The sequence below is a fragment of the Lemur catta genome, chromosome 1, assembly GCF_020740605.2.
Source record: "Lemur catta isolate mLemCat1 chromosome 1, mLemCat1.pri, whole genome shotgun sequence".
Lineage (NCBI taxonomy): Eukaryota > Metazoa > Chordata > Mammalia > Primates > Lemuridae > Lemur > Lemur catta.
In genome coordinates, this window is record NC_059128.1 from 165,888,004 (window position 1) to 165,908,122 (window position 20,119).

General features: G+C 33.2%; 1 protein-coding gene across 1 annotated transcript in view; it reads left to right on the forward strand.

The window, feature by feature from the left end:
* Positions 1-20,119, forward strand: part of DNAJC13 (DnaJ heat shock protein family (Hsp40) member C13) — a 114,704-nt gene that overhangs the window by 37,988 nt on the left and 56,597 nt on the right. The window contains exons 13-25 of the mRNA XM_045538762.1: positions 290-389; positions 2,090-2,197; positions 2,871-3,026; positions 3,723-3,779; positions 6,133-6,254; positions 8,515-8,590; positions 8,837-8,932; positions 9,735-9,878; positions 13,819-13,901; positions 15,221-15,374; positions 17,898-18,001; positions 18,088-18,247; positions 19,512-19,574. Of these exons, the coding sequence (XP_045394718.1) occupies positions 290-389; positions 2,090-2,197; positions 2,871-3,026; positions 3,723-3,779; positions 6,133-6,254; positions 8,515-8,590; positions 8,837-8,932; positions 9,735-9,878; positions 13,819-13,901; positions 15,221-15,374; positions 17,898-18,001; positions 18,088-18,247; positions 19,512-19,574 (1,423 nt within the window). The remainder of the gene's footprint in view (positions 1-289; positions 390-2,089; positions 2,198-2,870; positions 3,027-3,722; positions 3,780-6,132; positions 6,255-8,514; positions 8,591-8,836; positions 8,933-9,734; positions 9,879-13,818; positions 13,902-15,220; positions 15,375-17,897; positions 18,002-18,087; positions 18,248-19,511; positions 19,575-20,119) is intronic.

Here is a 20,119-nt window from a genome sequence, read left to right on the forward strand (position 1 = left end):
GAAGGCAAGTGGAGCTGAAGTGGGATATTGGCCCCATACTCACCACTAATATTAGTGATTCTTGTTTTGGTGAATTTGAATGGGAAATTACATGCCTTTTAGTTTAGTTAACCTTAAAAATTTTTCCTCTCAAAGAAAATGTTATGAAAACTGATGTTTCAAAGGTGGGATTCAAAATATGTAACTGCTACAGTAATGCAATGGAAGCTTAAGATGACCTATTATGTTATATTTTAATAAATAATAATAAATGTTCTGATATTTCTTTTATATGTTTTTGTTCTAAAAGGTTTCGGGAGCGTCTAGGAGTGAAGGTAGTAAAAGCACTCAAGAGGAGCAACAACGGAGTAATCCATGCGGCAGTTGATATGCTTTGTGCCCTTATGTGTGTAAGTAGGATTTTTCTTAAGGAAACTGGTTTTTCTTAAGGTTAGCTGGTGGTTTTAATTTCCGCAAACCCAGATTTTCATTGTGTCAATCAAGTCCACATTTACTGTATTTCCTAACTTGCTCTTATGGCCCTTTATTCAAACAAACATTTGTTTAGCACATCCTGTATACCAGGCAATGTGCTATATGATAGAAATACAAAAATGTTAAGACAAAGTTCCTTCCTTCCTTTAAATTGCTGACAGTCTAGTAAGGTTGGCATACAATATAAAGTAGCAGGGAACATGGGATCCTGAAAAGCAGCACTTTATTTTTGTTTGGTGGTAACGGGAAGATGAAAGATTCTCAGCCAGTCTCTCTGGAAGACGTTACATTTGATTTGAATCTTAAAGGCCAGCCAAGTATTTTCCAGCTCTGGGAAGGGTTTCCTGGTACAGGGAATAGCATATACAAAGGCATGTTTGGGAAGCAGCAAATAATTAAATATGGTTGGATTATAAATTATGTATGGGGGAGTTATTAGGAGTTAGAGATATATACAGACAGTAATAAGCCTTCTGAATCAAAGGAGCTAGATATGTAACTTTTCATAAGAAACAACAAAGATTTTTCAAGAAAGGAGCAATAACACGGTCAGATTTGAATTTTAGAAAGCCCACTCTGGTGGTATGTGAAGAACAAATTAGAGGTAAAATTAGAGGCAGATAGACCAAATTGTCATGTAAGAAGTGATATGCTGAGCTAGGGTAGTCACAGGAGGTGAAAAGGGGGCACATTTGAAAGCTGCTTCAGCAGCAAAGATCTAACTTGGTGATAGCTTATATGGACATCTTGTTTTCAGTATAACTGTGAAGTTTCTGATTATCTCGATTTTGTGTATAGTATTTGGGACTTTCCCTATGTAAAATGTTTTAGGCAAGCTTACTGGTATAGAGCAAACGTAAGTAATACTTGTGTGAAACCTTGCATTTATTCCCAAAGGTGAATTAAAGTTTACCTATTTTATTATCTTTACTGTTCTAAATAATAAAAAAATAAAAGAACAATGATGTGAAACAAACATACATTAAATGCTCATTACATATTAGATATTGTCTATATATTTTATATGAATTATTTAAGCTTCATAATGGTCCTATGAGATATAAGTACTGTTAATGCTACTTTACATCTGAGGAAAATGAGGCTCAGAGAGGTAAGGTAACTTACCTTGTCTAATGTCTCCCAGTTATAGTCTATAGTAAAATTAGGATTTGAACTCTATTCCTAACCATCATGCAGGAATGCTTTTTACTCTCAGTTATCCCAACAGCCAAAAGAGAATCACCTCAAAACAAAGAAGTATTTGCTGCTAATTTTAGTACGTGCTTTTAAAAAGCTAAGTTTTACCATTTCAAATTTAAATTACAAAATCCTAGGTGGGTGATGTTGTTGCCTTTTAATAAAGGAGGTCTGTGACTTTTGAGAGAGTGCCTTGTGGGACAGTGACTTCTGGGCAAATTACTTATGAGGTCTGATCAACCCTGAGGGAAATCATTACTTTGCCTGCTTGTGTTATCATGAGTTTCCTTTTTGCCCTACACTTTAAAGGCTGTGGTTTTTAATGCTTTCATTATTTAATGAATATTCCTTATGAATGATTTTTGTGTGATGCTAGCACATGGGACTGCTTACGAATTATCACTGTTTTTATCAATAGCCCATGCATGATGACTATGACTTAAGACAAGAACAGCTAAACAAAGCTTCTCTTCTCTCTTCAAAGAAGTTTCTGGAAAACTTACTGGAGAAATTTAATTCCCATGTGGTAAGTTATAATTAAACTTGTCTTCATGGGTATTTTAGGAGTGTGACGTGAACAATTTTTTTTTCATTGCAGCCGCCAACTTTGGTCAGCATTGGTCACAATTCCGCTTGGTCATTAATAATAAAATATTTTATCTTAGGACTATATCCATTCATCTGGGAAGATTACCTTGGAAAGCCTTTAGATTTTTGCAATAATATTTCAGATTTTTGTTTTGTCTTTCTTTAAAAATGTCATTATAAAAAAAGCTGCTCTAAAAATTAAGCCAAATCTTTTTTTCTCAGTCACTGGTAACAATTTTGGAGATGATCATCTATAACATCTAGAAGGAACATGAACAAAATGAGAGTTTTAGAAGTCTTGTCAAAGATTGCCTTTTATACAAATAAGCATTAACCTTAGTTATACACATCTGAGGAGTCTTAATGATTCTCTTGAAATTCGATTGAATTTTAATTATATTCCTTTTGAGATATAATGGACAATGGATTCACTACATTAGCAAAGCAAGTACTATACTAAAGAATCATCAAACTTTGAACCTCATGTTGAGACAGCAAAGTCAATATTTATGTCTGACATATAGAATAACAGAAAGGAAGACATTCTTGGTATGTGTTAACTGAAGCTTCCTGTCTTTAAGTCTTTAAGGTGATTTTTTGCTTTGTTTCAGGATCATGGGACTGGTGCCCTAGTTATTAGTTCACTCTTGGACTTCCTTACCTTTGCCCTCTGTGCTCCATATAGTGAGACAACTGAAGGGCAGCAGTTTGATATGCTCTTAGAGATGGTAGCATCCAATGGAAGAACCCTCTTTAAACTCTTTCAGGTGAGAGATTATATTTTTCTTATCAGATAACTAATTTAAGGAAACCTCTGTTGGGGTCAGTTTTTTTTTTAAGTGGTATGTGCATGCTTCTGTAGTAATGTTGACAAATAAATACAGCCTAGTACATTATCATATTAGGACATTTTAGCCTACAGATTTCTTGATGTTTTATGTAGAGCCCTACTATTTGACTCTCTTGCACATCTTTCATCTTACAAGTAGTGAAAACCCCATTTTTTTCTGTAGTAGGCTTAAGGTTCCCTTTTCTTTACAAATTCGCAAATAAGGTGAGCTTTAGCAGAGCCCTTTATAAACACTGGAAAACATTGGTTATTTTATACAATACTGTAATATTATGTACATATATGTGTATATGATATTTATGTTTTTATTTTAGTATCATTACTGTTTGATGTGTCATTCAAATAAAGTATTATTCAAATAACTATATTATTGAAATAAGTACTAGCTGTTTCCTACTAATGTAAACTCTTTGTGTTTACATTACGTAAAGCTATATTGTAAGAATACGTAAAATATTTAACCAAACTGTGATCTGACTTTGGAATGTATGCTTTACTCATTTTATGGCTTATGTCTTGCATAAAAACTGTATCTTCTTTAAGAGCAACAGCTAAATATGTCAAAATAGAATTCTTTTTTATTTAGTGGTACCTTTTTCTCCCCATTTTAAAGCATCCTTCCATGGCAATTATAAAGGGAGCTGGATTGGTTATGAAGGCAATAATAGAGGTGAGAGAATAATTTTGAAATTTTAAACTTACTTGAATATTGATTGGATATTTTAATTGAAGCTGACAAAATTGCCTTTCAGTCTTTTATGGGAACCGTGCAATTCTCTGAGTAAGAAAAGTAACTTTAAATCTTAATTTAGAAATTAGTTTCCAATTCATTGTAGAAACAATCTTTAATAATAAGAGTTTGAAGTTCTTAAGTGGGGTTATAGAGCAAATAAATCTTTCTGTTCCTGCATTATTTATTTCATTTAAAAGAATTAAAAGGTGGTATTCTTTCTCTCTTGGTCTTTGGGGTGTGATGATGACGGTATTGAAATTTTGAGGTACTGAGATTACATAGAAATTATTAATGGAGTTAATACATAGCAAAGTGATATCAAATAAGAATGACAACAAAAAGTTCCTCCTACTAAAGTACATTTGTAGTTAAACTCTAGAGATCAGGACATGATATTGTTGAACATATCACTTTTTCAAGATAGTTGCTTTACCCTTCTAGTTTTTTAAAAGATAAGATAGTGCCTATGAGTGTCAACTGTGTACTGCAGCGTTTAGAGTGACATCAATCTAAATGGCTTTTGAATTCTTGTATTCTTTTATTATCATAGTAGCAATTTGAATAAAATACAAGAGTGCTCCTTTTGCCAAAAAAACTCAGCTATTATGGCACATAAATATAGCATACAACTCAATAATAAGCACAGAATTGGCATGCCCTTAAGTAGCTGTAAAAAATATGATTTATAGGCATTGAACTGGTTGGAACATCAAAGTTCATTTGCATATTTATGTGTAGATACAGCTCAAGGCTAATTTTCCCCCTCTGGCTAATATGTTCTATGCTCAATTTTAGCTTCCAAAGTAAGTACCACATCTGGCCGGGTGTGGTGGCTCACACCTGTAATCCTAGCACTCTGGGAGGCTGAGACGGGAGGATCACTTGAGGTCAGGAGTCTGAGATCAGCCTCAGCAAGAGCAAGACCCCGTCTCTACTAAAAATAAAATGAAATTAGCTGGGCAACTAAAAATAGGAAAAAAAAAATTAGCTGGGCGTTGGGGTGCACGCCTGTAGTCCCAGCTATTCGGGAGGCTGAGGCAGGAGAATCACTTGAGCCCAGGAGTTTGAGGTTGCTGTGAGCTAGGATGATGCCACAGCACTGTAGTCTAGGCAACAGAGCGAGACTCTGTCTCAAAAAAAAAAGTAAGTACCGCATGTTTCATTTTTACAGAGCTTGCAGTAGCCGAGGACAATTAGGACCATGAGGCCAAATAAAATTGTACTCCTGACCTTGATCCACAAATACGTTGTCATTCACATAATGTACACCATTCATATATTACATGCAGATGTAGTTATTGAGAGCTAATCAAAGTGGTGACTTTGGCTTCACATATAAACCACACTTGTCAGATTCATAGCTGGTGACTAGAGCTAATATCTGTGAGAAAGACTTTATTTATTTACACTGAAACCCTGGTACATATCTTAAATTATTTTTTTCTGATTGTAAAAACAATATATGATCTTTGAAGAAAAATTGGAATGTACAGAAAAAAATACAAGGAATCAATAAAAATAAATCATCTATATTTTTACCATCCAGAGATAACTTCTATCAACATTTTTCAGTAAATTTCCTCTCAGACTGTATACTGTTCAAAATAATATATGCACATTACAAACTATGTATATATTTGTATACATACTACATAATTCATTTTATATAATCATACTATTTAATATGTACTTGTACTTTTTTCTCTAACATTGTGAGCATTTTTGCTTTTCGACAGGTTGTCTTATACATCAGACCGCTTACTTAGTTCCTAGTCCTGTGGATTCCCTTTGATTGGTAGTTCTATTTATCTTACCTGTTGCCAAAGTGAGTCTATATAAGCAGAGGAACTATCCCTACATCACATTATCCTTTAAAAAAAATAAAGAATTGTGTTCACCATGAAAATGAATGTGTTATTAATAAAAGCAAGTTAGGTTTTACAGATGCCTTTGGTAGGAATTACTGATTTCCCTGAGTCACTCCCCGTTGTTGGCTGATTTATACACCGGGAATGAACCTAATTTTAGTATTAAATTTAGCAAAGCGTAATTCATTAGGTAAATTAATCTGGTAACATTTAAACCTTATTCCAAAGGCAGATAATATAATGTCTTAAAAATTACCCGTACTACTACTTACCTATGTTATTTTTGGGTAATTGAAAGTTATATTTTTAATTTTTATTATATACTGAATAACTTTTTTAAAGATATAAAAATTAGCGTTTTAAAGTTTGGACAGCTCGTTCTAGACTGCTGCTTTAGGGATCATCTTACCCTTTTCCCAAAGGAAGGTGACAAAGAAATCGCTACAAAAATGCAGGAGCTTGCCTTAAGTGAAGGTGCCTTACCTCGACACTTGCATACTGCGATGTTTACAATAAGCTCAGATCAAAGGATGCTTACAAATAGGTAGGTTATTTAATTTAATTTGCTGTGATAAATTAACTTTCTATTTAGAGAATGGGTTTATGGGTTCAGATATAACTGAATAAATGCTTGGATTATACAAATACTCCATTTTCTTTTTATCCACCTAGTTCTTTTTCTTTTTTTTGTAGAAAGATTATGCCCAAATGATCATTGTCCCTGACTGTGGATAACTCAGGGGGGGAAAAAAACAAACAGTTTTTTCCCCATTCTCCTATTATTAGGCTCTGAACCCACAGTCATGGGACTGGAACTTGGGAAAAAATACCTAGAAGCTTATGGAACTAGCACAACATGCCCAGGCCTTCTCTCCTTGTATTTCTTGTGACCATCTGGTATGCACATGACCCCATGTGAAAATCTGGCATAGATAATTTTTAAATATCTTTGGTCAGTTAGGTACTCTACTTTAAAAAGGAAAAAAAAAAGAAAAAGAAAGAAAACTTTAAAATACATCCAGCCAGCCTAAACTACATTTGTTCTAAGTCTCTTGAGTTAAATGTTTCCCTTTTGGTGAATCATCTTTTTTCTAATAATCATTCAAAAATATAAGGAAGCACATAAAATTATTTGTTTACTTCAGGCCACATGAATTCCAGCCCTTTTAACCTTTCTTTGTGGTCCCTGATATGTGACCCTTTTAGCTATTCTAAGCATACCAGATTATGACTCATTAGTAAAAACAATGAGTATCATAAATATTTCTTATATCTTTTGACTTTTTAAATGCATAAGTTGATGAATCATGTTTATTTTGTTAACAATACTGTAAATTTCCTTTCTTTGTCACCTTTGTCTAAGTATTGTGTGTCGTGGTATGCTGCCTTGACAATGGTTTTCTACTGTTTATACTGTTACCAAAAGCTATCTGCATTCCTTGCTTGTAAGTGTTAGCCACAAACATAGTTTTCTATTGTTGCCTAAGAGGACAAAAAGATGTAACAGGAAGGATATTTCCTTAGTATTACCTTATTATCAATGTTAGACACCTCTTTCATTAAAATAGAGACTGTCTTACCTCCATTAAACCCCCCATGTTAGATGTTTGCTTATTGTGTTCCTTTTTATTATAGTTAATCATTTAAATTCCCTACTGTAATCAATTAGTGTATTTATCAGGGAAGCATTGTAATTTAGAGAAAATTCTAAAATGTTAGTAATATTTGAAATACAGTATTAAAAAGAAAGTTGTCAATGTATAATAGAAATTCCACATTTCATTTGCATTGCTTTATCTTTTACAGATTGCTATTATAAAGTGTTATGTCTTTCATTCCTAAGTAAAACCTTTTTAGGAGTCACTGATATGATACCTACCAAATACCAGTGAAGGAAATTACAAGTGTAATTACTTTGATATGTTAGGTTTCAAACCGGCATAGGAATGAATAGTATTATTATGGTTCACCTTCTGTTGACAAAGTACAGTTTCGGTTTTGCTATGAAACTTTATTATTTTGGTATGTAATATATACAAAACATGTCCGTAGGTCATTATTTTGTTATTTCCCTCATAGGTTTTATGACCATTCTTATAGCAAATGGTAATTGAATCTCTACCAAAGCACAAAAGGGGCAATGGTCAGTTAAATAGGCTTCCTGCTCATGAGGAGCTTCCAGTTTAGGAGACAGATGTTGTCATGGGGGTTAAGATTAACAAATGATTAAACCATAGATTCATCATGGATCTTGAATTTTCACTCCAAACCAAAATTTGCTTTTAGCTTTTAAGTGGGAAGAGTAGAATAATTTGTGCTAAGTGGTTTAGATCTTTGTCTAAACTCCAAAACTAAAAATATTTTCTACCTCTCACCTTGCCTAAAAAGTTATATTAGAACATAGTTGATGACTTTTTCTTGTGCCCAGAATTTCAAAGAATGCCAGACTGTTACAGTCACTATATCAAGGCTTGTTATACAAATTGTGTCATCAAGTCTAATTTTTAAAAAAAAAATTTTTAAATGGGGCAAGAACCTACTTCTTCATGTTCAGGATCATTGAAAATTAGTGTATTCATCAAGGAAGTATTTTAATTTGGAGAAAATTCTGAAATGTTATGAGTATTTGAATTAGTGTCTCAGATACCTCTGCACATGAGAATATTAATTTTTAAATTATTTTTAGATCAGAATTTTTTACTATAGCCATATTTCTTATAATTATGATATTTTGTTCTTAAAAATTCCTTTCTATTCTAGCTGAGATAAAGCAGCAAACCTTTTTCAACGTCTGCTTTTTTCAGACAGCTAAGTAGACATTTAGTGGGACTCTGGACAGCTGATAATGCAACTGCTACAAACTTGTTGAAACGCATTTTGGTAAGTCAGTTGAGAAACTGGAATTATGTACTGTTGAATAAAATGTCTTTGAGTAAGTTATCTATACTGTTAAAGGGGTTTGTTTGGTTTTAATCGAAAAGGTATTTATTGTAGGAGTTACCATATTGTAAGTGTTAATGTCTAAATCATAGTATTAATTTATCTGGGTTTTTAAGGCTAGCTTTTCTTTTGTGCAGTTATTTTGAAAATGGATTTTGTGTTTTATTTTTAATGTGTTGTTTTTAGCCTCCAGGCTTGCTGGCATACTTGGACAGCTCAGATCCAGTTCCTGAGAAGGATGCTGATCGGATGCATGTTAGAGATAATGTCAAAATAGCAATGGTAAATATGATTGTCCTAAGTGTCTTTTCAGCATTAAGAGTGCTATTATTATATACTCTTCTCTGAAACACACTAAAAGTTTTAGAAGTAAGCAAAGAATTCACTGCCTTGAGTAGTAATACTCATTAATATTGTTATTTACAGCTTTCTTGAGGTAAAATTTATATCCCATAAAGTTCACCTGTTTTAAGTGTACAGTTCAATAATTTTTAGTGTATTACAGAATTGTGCAACTATCACCACTGTCTAATTTTATGAATGCGGTAATTTTATTGTATGCTTTGTTTCTCTAACTCAATTTATTGGCACATTCAGAAATGGATTTTTTAAAAGTTTCAAGTATGTAATGTAGTATTTTGTATATGAGACCAATAAATGTTGGTGAAAAGGGCCAATAATGAATAAAGTTACTTAGGTAAGACTTTTTGTCCTTATAAGATCTATGTTAATTATTAGGGTTAGTCTGTCCCTGAGAAAATACTTAAACATCTTGCATGATGCACTGTTATAATAATTTCTTATATGTATTCTTTTTCTGCCCTTACCCTTTCTCTATATATACTCATCTCCTACTTGCATCTGGCCACCCCTCAAAAAGGAATCATCTTGAAGCCTAAGTCGAAAAGTTAAAGTTTCTTAATAAAAAGTGTAATTTATTACAGAAATTTTCACTGTTTCTTCACTGAACCCTAACATCCAGTATTTATTTTATCATGTAAAATAGATAGTGTGAGTCAGGATTACATAGTTTTAAAATCAATTTGCAAACAGGTATGTAATGGATTTCAACATTATTTTATAGGATCAGTATGGAAAATTTAATAAAGTTCCAGAGTGGCAAAGACTAGCTGGAAAAGCTGCTAAAGAAGTTGAAAAATTTGCCAAAGAAAAAGTGGATCTTGTGTTAATGCACTGGAGGGATAGGATGGGCATTGCTCAAAAAGAGGTAAAAATAAAATCTCCTTGCAAACTTTTAGCACTTCTGTTTGTCCTGGGTCTACTTTTGTTGCTGCTGTTCAGAGATGGTATTCAGATACTTCTCACCCAATATCTGCAGCTTAAAAATGAATGTCACCTAATTCTGATTCATATTTGTACATACATTTTTCTTAATTCATAGTTTTATGAATTAATTGTTAAGGTGTTTAGCTATTTAATACAGAGTTCCACTCTTAATTTTTCTTACATAAATTCCAGTTTGTATACTTTTTTATACATGTGTGTTTATTTTCTTCCCTTTTTTTCTGGACTTTGCTTTGTACCTATAAAAATAAAGGTGCTCTTCTTATTTAGCTGTTTTATTCAGAACTAGCCAGACAAGTGTTTTGGAGCTAAGATTCACATTTTTAAATTAAATTTATTGTGTATAATTAAATTTTGTGATATTAGTTCCTCAAATCAAAGTTAGATATAAGACAGTTTTAATTTCATTGTTCAGCATGTAGTACGTGCTACAGAATCTAATTCTGTAATGCATGTTCTTCTATTTATGATGGATTTTGTAGTGGATGAGAATGAATTAACGTGTCCTATAGAAGGTGACTGGTTTTTGTTGATGACACTTACATTCTTTCCTTTTACCCATCTCTTTATTTATGGCAGCTGTTTTCTTATTCATGGAAAATAATTTTAATATATTTATAAAACAAATGGGTTTCTTATAGATTACCAGAATATCCAAACACAACAGAACAAATATTACAGTCTTGTGTATCTATCTGAAACTGGGACCAGTCTTCAGTTCTTTATAACTTGAGCATAATAGGTTAATAGTAGTTTGTATATATGATATATTCAGTATTAAGGATCATTAGGCAGGCTTTCAAGTGACTAGGATAGTACAGAGAATACTGAACTTTGAATTGGTTAACCTACATTTGGGCCTGGTCCCATCACTTATTAACCCAAGTTATGGGTTTTCAGATCCTTGCATTCTTCTTTCATAAAATCAGAATAACAATACTTCCCTTCTCTATCTTCTAGGGTTGCTTTGATGTACAAACAAGATAATATAAAAGCACTGTAATACATGTCTGGTCATGATAATATCACTGTAACATTTGAATAGTTGAAAAATCTACAGCTATGAATGATTTTGAGTTATTTATTAAAAATTACAAGGTCCTGGCTTCAGGTAGTTAAAACCAGTTCTAAAATTGCATTTGTTTCAGGCTGTTGAATATAGTTACCATACTGCAAGTAAGTTTTTGGCGTCAGATTCCATATATAACATTTAGCTAAAATAAGCATGAACACAGTTATTTTAGCTAGAAATATGGATAATTGCTATTTAAAGACAGCAATTCGGAGGGAAAAGAATGTGTTTTTAATATCAAAATGTTTTACTCAGGCCAAGCGTGGTGGCTTACACCTGTAATCCTAGCATTCTGGGAGGCCGAGGGGGGAGGATCGCTCGAGGTCAGGAGTTCGATACCAGCCTGAGCAAGAGCGAGACCTCGTCTTTACTAAAAATAGAAAGAAATTTTCTGGACAACTAAAAATATATATAGAAAAAATTAGCCGGGCATAGTGGCGCATGCCTGTAGTCCCAGCTACTCAGGAGGCTGAGGCAGAAGGATCGCTTGAGCCCAGGAGTTTGAGGTTGCTGTGAGCTAGGCTGACGCCATGGCACTCTAGCCCAGGCAACAGAGCGAGACTCTGTCTCAAAAAAAAAAAAAGTTTTACTCATTTGTTGGTATCATTTATATGGAGTATTATTAAAGTTTTGAGCAAATAATGATGCAAATAAATATACTGGTCAAGATCTTTTGGTAACTTCAACTGATTGTCATTTCTGCCTGGGTACTTTTTTTTTTTTTTTTTTTTGAGACAGAGTCTCGCTTTGTTGCCCGGGCTAGAGTGAGTGCCGTGGTGTCAGCCTACTCACAGCAACCTCAAACTCCTGGGCTCAAGCGATCCTTCTGCCTCAGCCTCCCGAGTAGCTGGGACTACAGGCATGCGCCACCATGCCCGGCTAATTTTTTCTATATATATTTTTAATTGTCCAGATAATTTCTTTCTATTTTTAGTAGAGACGGGGTCTCGCTCTTGGTCAGGCTGGTCTCGAACTCCTGACCTCGAGCGATCCTCCCGCCTTGGCCTCCCAGAGTGCTAGGATTACAGGCGTGAGCCACCGCACCTGGCCCTGGGTACTACTTTTAACATTAATTTCTTTATGAAACACTGAATGATCTTTGTGACAATTTTATTCATAGAAACACTAACATCAAAATATGGAATGATTTTGTGCTTTAGTTAAAGTCTGAAAACTAACCATTGTCAAGATTAACTGGCTAATCTTGAAATAAGTTGCATTTCTTATATAATCAGAATGTTTGTGAAGTGACCTCTGTTTGCAGCGGATGCTTTGTTGGATTAATAGTAACCTTTGGCTAATGTATAAGATTTGGGTTCCCCCCCCCTTATTTACATTATTTTGAGTTTAGGAGTTTGTTTAGCTAGTTAGAAGAGCTCTTAGCCTCATTTTCTAATTCATTGAGCTCAGTTTATGGAGAGTTGGTTGTCCTTTTTTGATGTAGCATTTACCTTTTCGTTACTCTAGACTTTCAACCTTTGGTCTGGGGGCAGGGAATTGAAGAAAGCACTTTTTAAATAGAAGGTTTAGTGAAAGGTTTTTCATTAAAACAAAATTTTGAATTATTTATATACTTTAAGCCATCTTGCATTAATTTTCATGATAGTGCACAGAATTAAAATATGTAGGAAACATTTCCTTATATAACCGATGTTTTATATTATAAACAGCATTTACTTTTTTAAATTTACTACTCATTTTACCTTTGTTCTTTCTGTGTCATCTAGTCTGTTTTCTTGCTTTATTTATATAATTTGCCATTTCTTAAATGAAGTTACAGACTTCCATGTTTTAATCTATACCACTTTCTACTTTTTGTTTCTATCACCTTGAGGATTAGAATTTTCATGTCTGAAGTATATGCAAGTTTCATATGAAGCAGAGATTCTTAACCTTCACTCCTTATGCAGACTTCAAGGATTCTACGAAATCTTCTCCAGCTATAAACCCTACATAATGTGTCTATCTCTGAAACGGGCCATAGCTTTCTTTGAATTCTCAAAGGGATTACAACTGCCTAAAATTTGACTCATAGGCTTAGAAAAGGAGATGGGCCTTTTTCTGTCTTATAGTAAAGATGATTTATATTGATGGCATCCTCATGTAATTTGTAAAATAGAGATAGCTTAGCCGATCTAGGTTCACTCTGTTTTTATTTTCTTTAAAATATTTTTTATTTTTTTCCTTTGGACAATTAAATTCAGGACAAAAACAATATGGTGAGTTTAATTTGCTGCTGCTACATGTGTGAAATGCATTCAGCTGCCTGGCATGTGGAGTCATCTTTGATATTCTTTGTTTAATGAATTCAGTTCAAGTCTCACTTCACATGTGTCTGAATGTAGATACTTATTTTTTCTTCGTTAGCTATTTCAATTTGTACTTGTTCCTCTCAGCTTTGGTGGCAGTTAAATAACCTGCAGTCTTTTGCATTTATTGTTGTCCCATGACTTTTGTATTAACTGCATGTAAATGTTTGAAACGAGTCATTGTTTTTTACTATTATAAATTTTATTAATGATCACTGTAACTTTAGTAAAATTTGGTGTTAAAATGATAACTTCAGGCTAAGTGGAAAATATTTGAGCAACACTATAGAAGTATATATTGGCAAGTTATGTGTTATGACTTATGTTCTGTATTAATATTTTATAGATTTTATTTCTTTCATTAATTTGTTTCTGTCAATTTGATGAAAGAGATGTTTCTTATCGCTTATAAAGTGGTGATCTTCTAACTGAGCCTATTGGTAGCCCCAGATTGAGCACTATGAAGTTTTTTTCTATTCCAGAACATAAATCAAAAACCGGTAGTTCTTCGAAAGAGAAGACAGAGAATAAAAATAGAAGCAAATTGGGATCTCTTCTATTATAGGTAAACTTTTGGCCTCTTTTCCAATATAGATTAAATTTGGTATTGCTATTAGAGGAATTATGACAGATTTTTCTTCCCTGGAACTAGTGCTGTATGTTGTCAAGTTCAAGAACTTTTGCTGTTAAGATTGGTATGATTAGAGATGCTTTAATAAAATTAAGGCTTTTTATAGAATGTTGATAGTCTGAGAAGCTAAAATTACTTTAAAGATTTTATTAAAGCTTAGAGATGATTACTTTAAAACACTTTATTATGGCTTAGAAATAATTGCATACGTCCTAAGGCTGTGTTGGAAATGGAGTCTTAAAAGAGGTAAATGGTGAAAACAGACTTGTGAGAAATGAGTATCCAAGTTGTCTGATCTCATATACTTTTCTAGCCTTTCAAATATGGTAACCCCCTTCCTCTCCCCATCCGCTAACCCCACCCTCATCTGCCCCGCCATATACATATATAGAAGGACATGGAAACATTTTGGGGAGTTTGCAAAACTTCTTTAAGATAACTGAGTACTCAGTCTAGAAGCTGACATGTTGATTATACCCTGGCTAATAAAAATGTGTGCTTTGAAAACTTCCTACACTGCTTTAAAAGTATATGGTATGTATATAGTATATCCTTAAGTATATTCCTTGGATTTCTCCCTCAGGAATCCCTCAATTGTGTTGTCCCCCTTAGGACTTCCTTGGAACTCTGAAATGAGACTTTCTAGGAGGATTACAGACTGAAAGTAAATGGATGTGAAGTCCATCCATCCCCAGTTCAGACTTGTGCCCAAATGTATTACAATAGTTAAGTTATTCCAAGAGTATGAGGGAAGTATTTTGAAAATGCTCAATCATAGCTTGGCAGTGTAACAGTATTCTCTCTTGGATAATCAGTAAGGTTCTAATAGAGAATGTTGGTCATCCCACATACTTCACACCCAAAAGTCCAGAGACTTATCTGCAACCTGCAATTTGATGTCTGACAATAAAATTATTTTCTAAATAGAATTTATATAAGCAATAAATATCGAAACTGAAATATCAGTTTTGTTTTAAATTCACACAGATAAGTAGTTTAGGTTCATTTTTTTCCTGATATTTTATTAAGCTTTCAAACATACAGAAAAAGTATGTTTTATAATGAATACCTGTAAACCTATCACCGATATTCTGCTATTAACATTTTACTCTACTTGCTTTACATCTATTTTATTTATACTTGCTAATGTTTATTCCACTGTTTTCTTGCTTATTGTAAGAAAGCGAGGGATATATGTAGATTTTTTTAATGTTTATTGCTTCCTACCATTTTCTGATTATATGTATATCTAGGTTTAGTCAGGACCATGCCAAATCAAACCTTATTTGGAATTTCAAAACACGAGAAGAACTGAAAGATACTCTTGAATCTGAAATGAGAGCATTTAATATTGATAGAGAGCTTGGTAGTGCTAATGTGATCTCCTGGAACCACCATGAATTTGAGGTAAAGTTTAATTTTTGCAGTATATTAATCTTAAAAAATAAAGCATATACTATCTTGGGAGTGATTTTTTTTTTTTTAATATTTAATTATAGAACTTGTGACTTTACCTTCCCCCTTCATGTTACAGAAGAAATACTGGAAAACTTTAATCTTTGCCTGAGACAAAAATTAAAAATTAATTTTAAATAACTCACTTTGCACCTGAGAATCCTGTAGAAGTTTTAATACTATAAATTTGATCCTTTGTATTCTAAATCTGTTCTTTGCATGTTTTTGTGGTTGGTTTTTTGGAATTTTTTCCCCCATTTCTAGGACCTTTAGATTCTTTCTCCATTAAAACACGGCCTGTTCACCTTGTTCCTTATAGCTTGATTAATTTTTTGTGGTAATTTGATTCTGAATATGACTATATTTTGCTGTTCTTTTAAAAATGTTGATGTGAATAACAGGGAAAACAAGAACAAGAAACATGTTGGTGGTAGATACTTTTATACATATGTATGTATAATTTAAGTATATATATAAAACATACATGTGTATAGTTTAAACTGTTATAACAGCTATAAATTTGAACACGCGGATGATCCCGCAGATATTGATCCTTAACCAAACTGCATTTCTAAAACGTGTAATAATGTGAACGTGCTCATTCCCTCCTTAGCAAAGTAAAAACTTTCTTTACTTTGGTTTTGGGAGTTTATAGTCTCCTGGATTTTTTCCTTCCTTGCTGTATACTATTGCTCTCAATCTTTTGCACTCGTTTCTTCTCATATCCCCAACCACTAAATGTTGGCTGGCCCCATAAGATCCGTTCTTGGGTCTCTTCATTTTTATTCATTACCTCAATGTTCTCATCAAGTCTCTGGCTTTAAATGTTTATCTGCTTATGGCTTCCAGATTTTTATCTCCTGTTCAGACTTTGTTTGCTAGACTTACTTCATACTTTTATCTCTAATTGGGTATCTAATAAGCATCTAGAACCTTTGCTCCAAAATTGTGCTCTTGTTCTTCCCCTTGCAGTCTTTCTGATCTTTGTTACTTATTATTTTCTAGTCAGGCCCTTGAAATTATCTTTTCTCTTGTACCTCAAATCCAATTTGTCAACAAATCCTATATAATGCACCTTCAAATTTTATACAGAACCCAACCTTCATTTCACTGTTGGATTTTAACAGTATCACTGCTTCCACCTTGCCTCCCTGTAATCTATTAGCAACATAGCAGCAGGATGATCTTGTTAAAAATGTAAGCAGATCATAGCATTTCTCTGCTAAAAACCCTGTTCTCCTGTGCCTTCCCTTCTCGCTTAAAGTCTGAGTCCTTGAAATGACAAGATAGGATCTGTGTACACCCCCTCCCACTCCAGGCATTTTTTTCTTTGATCTCATCTATCACTCTCTACCACTGTTCCAACCACACTGGCTTCCCTGAAAACACCAAATTCATGTTCTTGTCTCAAGGTCTTTTTACTTGCTTTCCTCTGGCTAGAATAATCTTTTCCCTGGATAGCCTGGTAACTTTTCTCCTCTCCTTCAGGTCTTTTGAGCAGGCCATCCCTCCTATCTTATTTAAAAATGCAGCCCCTTTTACACGTATACACATACTTACATATACATTCTCTCCCCGTATCTCCTTTCCTGCTTTATTTCACTGCAGAGTACTTACTGTCTCCCAACTATCATATGTATTTTGCCTTTTTCCTGCTATGCCTGTGAGGGCAGAAATTTTTGTTTGTTCACTGCTGTGTCTCCAGTGCATGGCACACAGCATATGCTAAATAAATAGAAGTTGAATTAATTGAATGCTCAGATCTTACAGAAAGAAAGTGAAATAGGGATTATAGATACTTGATTTTCTGTAGTTTGTTTTTAGAAATCAATTATTTTAGGCTTTGGAAAAAGAATTTTGATAATCTGCTCAGAGAATTCCTTTTTACAATTCTTGTGAATCTTTCCTTGAGACAAACAGCCTGGGAACAAGGGTCATTGTGCTGCCCCAACTCTTGATCTTGGACTTCTCCCTCATTTATCACCTCTCGTTAGTAGTCTGGGGTAATTTGACATACAGCAAAGGAGTACTGTACAAAAATGTGAAATGAAGCTGATGTGTTGGTTTTAATTCTTGGCCCATCAGCCAGGGGTCGAGCCAGGGTAGGACAGAAGATCTGAGGTAGCTTGTGTGTGTTGGGCAAACCTTGTGTGCTACAGGACCACCTACTCCTTTCTTGGTTATGGCAAACCCAGAAGAGAATGAAGCAGATTTCATTCTTCCTCCCCCTAAGTCTTCATTGATATTATGTAGTGCTGTGACAGTTTTTTTCAGCAAGTTTTACATTCATAAAATTGTTATATAATTCCAACTCAACATTTAACTGAAAGAGTAAGTCATGGTAATAATGTGAATTAACAGGTATTTTAAGAAATGATAAGCTCTGAACAGAAAGAATTGTAAGAAACAATTATGTGGAAATTGCCAAAAATCTATTGCGAACTAAAATAATATAATTTACTTTTATTAATAAAGGTTAAATATGAGTGCCTCGCAGAGGAAATCAAAATAGGAGACTATTACCTGAGATTACTATTGGAGGAAGATGAGAATGAAGAAAGTGGATCAATAAAGAGATCGTGAGCTACTCTGTGTATCCTGTTTTATTTGTTTTCACTATTGGTTTCATGGTTATTTTTATTGTGAACTTTTTTTTTTAATCCAGGTATGAATTTTTCAATGAGCTCTATCATCGTTTCCTGCTCACCCCAAAAGTAAACATGAAGTGTTTATGTTTACAAGCCCTTGCTATTGTTTATGGCAGATGTCACGAAGAAATAGGACCTTTCACAGATACTAGATATATCATTGGAATGTTAGAGAGGGTAAGGATATTTAAGGAAACTGCTGTTTGCTATTATCATGGGTGTCCATGTTAAATTTCAAAACTAACTGTAAGTTCTAGGCTCACATTATTACTGTAACTTTCTTCATGACCTTTTCTATAATTTATATTGTACTTTCTAAGTTAGATAAAGAGGAAAATGATGGGTTAGTATTTATCCATGTCAGTTCATTTTTCAGTTTCTGCTTTTGAACAAATTTAGTGACCTATATTCCAGTCTTTACTATAAGTATGGATAAGCTGGACAGGTGTATAAGAGAAATAGTCACTTCCAGAGTTATGTACCTTTGGTTTTCTATTTTGGAAAAATCTTAAATGGTGCTAACATAATAAATTTAGAAGTATGAAGATAGTAAAACTTTTTAGAACTACAATGATAACCAAAAAAACAGCACCTTGACTTAGCACTTTTTTTTATTTTATAATGTTTGTTATGTAACATTTGAGCATGGTGGGGGGATGTTAATCAGTCCATTCATTTTGCAGCCCATAAATTAATGTCATTCATCATGCAGCTTATTTGAATGTTAACATATTTGTTGCAATGTATGTGTTTTATTTTTTCATTTGTGTTCACATTGCTCTTATATTTAACAATTCAAATTTCAGTGAACTGCTTTAGGTAGAACCATTTCATCAATTTTTAAAAGCCATCTATGCTTATTATAATTGCCTTAACTGTGACTCATGTTTTGTGGATTAGAAAACTGATTCTGAATAAGGTCATAAAACATACCTAAGAATAACATAACCAGGACAAAAATTCTTATTGTTTGCTGTTACAACAGACAGTGCTTTTGTTAGTCTGGTGAACCTGTAGTACTTGTGGCATACCATTTGTATTTGGGGCAGATATATTTTTCCTCATATTTGTGTTGATCATGATGTGATTTATGTGGAACATCACTTACCAATTCTTTTAGAATTTTTACTTAATTCAAGAGTATTATTTGGAATAATTCTTTCATTTAATTTTTATATATCTCCTCAAAGCTATATATTAAAGTAGTCTGTTCAATGACTTTTGAAATATCTGTCTTTCTAGGGAAATTAGACAAATTATATAAAATTACAGAGAATATAGGAGGATTTACAATAATTGGCAGACTTTTATGATTTTTCTCCTTTATATTTAAGAGACAACATTATTTCTTATGGGTTGTTGGTTGATTTTGTCCAGTGATGGTAATATCTTAATTTGTGTTTCTATTCGTGTCTGACTAAATTCTCATTTATTTCAATAGTGCACAGATAAACTTGAACGAGATAGGTTGATCCTCTTCCTTAACAAGTTGATTCTTAATAAGGTACAGTATTTTTGCATAAATATGCTATCATTTCCAAGTAATGTGCATATGTAAAGATAAACTGTCATAGTTTGAGTGAATTATCCAGAGGTAGTTCTTTTCTTACCTTCTTTGTTTTAGATCAAAAAGTACTCTAAACTCCTGGAGGGTAAAGTTTTTGCCAGTATTCCCTATATATTCAGCCATAATATTACAGATGCTGAATAAATTAATAATAAAATTCCAAATGAAGAATAGTGAAGGGTAATCTTTAATGTATTAAAATGACTTAATAACAATCCTTACCTGATTTTTCTTTAGGGATCTTTAATATTAAATTTTAAATAAAATAAATACTTGACATAAAATGGTAAGGTTTTAATTATCAATATACATTTTTATGATAAAAACTAATCAGAGAAATAAAATGAAGAGTGATTTCACTCTCGTTTCTTTTTAAAGACATTTGAGAGATTTGTGCTAGTTTCTAACAGGAATTCATAGTTGTGATATATAACATTAACTAACAATTGTATGATGTTAAAATGACATCTGAGCAGATTTTT